Here is a 3,569-nt window from a genome sequence, read left to right on the forward strand (position 1 = left end):
GCAGGAAGAGGGCTGCCTGGAACAGCCCTCTCCCTGTTGTTGTATGTATGCGTAGCAACGTCCTTCCCCTCTTCCTGGCACAGGCACGGGACTGAACTCAGGTTCACTGTTGGTTTGACAAAGCCAGACAACCAAAGCAGCCCAGGCTCTCCACCTGCCAGGGAACAGACTCCAGAGCAGCTGGTGTGCTGGGTGCCCACACATACCTTCACGTGCTGCGTCCGCTGCAGCAATCTGCGGTAAAGATTCCTTGTCTTCTCATACTCCTCTTGCTCAATTTCGAAGTCAATGTAGGATTTCCAAAGCACCTGCGAAAGAGAACCCTCTCATTACATTCAGAGCACACTGAGGTAATGGAGGGGGGGAAGAGCAAACAGAGGAGGAGCAGGGATAAATGTGAAAATTCTCTGAAAAAAGTTCCAGAGATGGGAGTCTTTATTGACCACCCAAGCCAGGTTACACCTAAGCAACATCCACACTGGTGTGCACAGCCCACTCGGCTCACTCCTGCGAGCGCGCTTTCCCCTCCGTGTTTTATCAGGGGTTCTACAGCCCTGCGTACCCTGCCGAGAAACAGATGCTACATCGACGAGACGCAGGCTAAGCCCCCTCGGTAAGCAGCTCTGCTCACACCGGTGGATTACGCACACTGTAATTAGCCAACCGCTGTAAGAAACACCTCAGACTGTGCCGGCTGTAAGGTCCGTCTCCCCCCTCACCTCTGGCATGTCTAGCCGGGGCTGGCTGATGGCCAGCTCGTATATCGCCCGGGCTCGATCGATATCGCCAAGGATGGTCTCTAGCTCCGCAAATTTAATCCATGACGTGCAGTTTTCCGGTGTGAACTCCAGGAATTTTTCATACAGCTTTCGGCAACGATCGAATTCTCGCAACTGTAACTCCAACTCAATATAACCTTTGAACAGTTTGTTTTTTGGACATTTACCTATGGACGTCCCCTGACAAAAAAAAAAAACAAAAACAAACCAAAACCCACTTAAAGATCTTGCAGGAAACCCCCACTGTGTTTTCTAAACATCTGTTTATTCTTCAGCACTTGAACTAAAATGCATTTCTGAGCAGAGTTTGTTTTTTAAGATTCTGGCCAGGGCTCATATGAATTTGCAAAACGAGCGTGCACCCACGACCATCCAGAACAGCCCCGAGGGCAGAAAACCTTCTGCTTGTCATACTTCTGCCTAACTCCCCAAGACTGAAACTCACCCTGGCTCATCGAAAGAAAATTCCACCCTGCATCAAAACCTGGACAAAGCACAGCACCAGTCTGCACCAGTCTTCCAGGTAAGCAGTTCCCCAGTATCTTGAGAAACAAATTATATCAAGAGCAACCGCCTCCTGGAGCACCGCTGCCATTCGTCACTGCAGCGAGAACTGTCCGCGCTCCCTGCCTGCTGACTTAGGGTAACGGACAGATGGAGAGTAGTGCTTTAAAAACATATTTCCGTTTGATACGCTTCAGCCTCTGAAGAAAACTGCCTGCCCTCGGTCCCAGTGCCAAGCTGTGAGAACACAGTTCCTGATCCGTAACTGGGCATCTTTTACAGCAAGAGTTAAGAGCGGGCATATCTGAGAGAGCAGTGAGATTCACTCTGAGTCGCTTCTGTAGACAAGTATTATTTATGAAGCACTGCAGCCTCAGGCTCATGTGAATTAAGCAATTTGAGATCAAATTCCCTTACTGTCCTTACAGTCTTCCTGCACAACATTCCTACACATTCGTTATCTTGGTACTTGTTAAAAATGGAGGAAACCGCCACTTGGAAATATCAATCTGGTCACCATTACAGCCCTCTGGCTCTACAAATGCCTCTTCTATTTTGAAACAGGCTCAGATCTTCCCCACACACTCCCCATAGCAACTTTCTTGAGCAGCACTGGCTCCAGCTTATCTCCTGTCTCCAAGCCCCCGCATCTCTCAGACCCTGGGAAAACAAGGGATCCACACGCCATCTGCAGCCAGTGAAAATAAGTTAGAGCACGATGCTGTCCGCACACTGACAGCAGCTCCAGCACCAGGAGCTGCACCTTCTCTTCTGCCTGGTGACAGTGTGGGACCCTCGCCTTGGGACAGGAGCAAGACTTCTTGTCAAGGAGGTGGTTCCAAGTCAGGCCATAGCAAAAGAAAGACACTGCTTGTCAAATCTGTGTCCAGTCCAAAAAAAGTATTATGGCTGCAGCAGCAAAACCTGGTAAGAAAAAGGTGATCTACTAAAAAAGAAGTCCAACAAAGACATTAAACAACAGGGGGAAAGGCCCACAAAAGAGACGCCTAGAAGAAATTGAGGAAACTGTATTCCTAGATGGGCCAAAACATCCTTTCTAGAATCTAGCTTAACATGTACCCCTGAAAAAATGCAGCCAGGAGCAGGGTGCTGGCTGCTGACTCTGGTAATGTCGAGCGATGGCACCTTAAGCCAGGCTAGAAGAGCAGCATGCTTCAGAAGAGGCAGTTTTCTTCTCGTGAAAGAGACAGCAACAGTCTCACTGGGGATTTAACCCCTCTGCTTCCCTTTTTCCTGGTCCCAGGCAGGAGTCTGGCTCAAGAGACAAAGCTTTTCTGGCACACCAGGGGCCACCTCGGTCCAGTGCCAGCTACACAAAGCCATTCACACTGACGTTCTTGTCACTGCTGCGCCCTGGGTTTGGTGGAAACCTCGGCAGATTCCTCCTTGAAGTCAAACCACCTCAGCTGTTACCAACATTAGCGCTCTCTCTCAAGATTCCTAATGCTATCCCTGAGCCTATTCAGAGCACCTGAACAGAGAAGGAAAGGAAGGAAAGCTTTTCATTTCAGGAGGCTTTGCTGCTACACTCAGTCCAATGATCTCCGACACACTGACAATCACACACTGAATTCGCACAGGAGCTCCTGAGCCTGCTCAGAGTCTCCACGGTCGCTTCTGTCAGCAGCCTGGTAGCTGGGACTCAAACTCTCTACTCAGCAGGCCTCAGTTTCTGAGGGTCAAGAACTCCTGTTTACATAAAACGCTACTGTTAGCACAGTGCCACTGGAGCCCATCGCAGCGCTGACGCCTCCCCGGTGCACTAAGCTGATCTGGGTATTCCTGCATTCAGACCTGTGCTGTCAGCTGAAAGAGAAAGCTGCAGTCGTCCCCTCTCCTGCCCCTGGCCAGCGCGTCATACCGAGCTGTGCTGCTTCTTAAATCACACGTGACAGTAAATACTGGTCCCTGCGGACTGCTCGGCTGCTTTATTTAAGTGGATTAGAACAACAATTTGTAAAGGACAATTCAAGATCTTTTAATGCCGTCCCCTGGTTACCATTAGTTAGTAAAGTCAATTATGGAATTAACAAAAGCTTACCAAAGCTTTTCTGGCAAGTGGGAGATTTTTCTGGCGTATTTCAAACTGAGCATACAGCAGCCACATTTTGGCAAATGTAAACTGAAAGAAAAAGATCAATGTGATGCTTAGGCTGGAAGTTTAGTAAATAATATTGCATATGCTTTTTTAAAAATAAGTAATTTCTCTGTCTATACAAGCTTTACTTCTACTGCACTTAATTGTGTTGATCTCAGTGCTTTCCT

General features: G+C 48.6%; 1 protein-coding gene across 1 annotated transcript in view; it reads right to left on the reverse strand.

The window, feature by feature from the left end:
- The window catches only part of CRNKL1 (crooked neck pre-mRNA splicing factor 1), an 11,738-nt gene that overhangs the window by 1,573 nt on the left and 6,596 nt on the right, over positions 1 to 3,569 (reverse strand). Inside the window, exons 9-11 of the mRNA XM_010139508.1 lie at positions 3,346 to 3,426; positions 720 to 959; positions 207 to 308 (exon numbers count right to left, since the gene is read on the reverse strand). Of these exons, the coding sequence (XP_010137810.1) occupies positions 207 to 308; positions 720 to 959; positions 3,346 to 3,426 (423 nt within the window). The remainder of the gene's footprint in view (positions 1 to 206; positions 309 to 719; positions 960 to 3,345; positions 3,427 to 3,569) is intronic.

Source organism: Buceros rhinoceros, unplaced genomic scaffold (genome assembly GCF_000710305.1).
Source record: "Buceros rhinoceros silvestris isolate BGI_N320 unplaced genomic scaffold, ASM71030v1 scaffold30357, whole genome shotgun sequence".
Lineage (NCBI taxonomy): Eukaryota > Metazoa > Chordata > Aves > Bucerotiformes > Bucerotidae > Buceros > Buceros rhinoceros.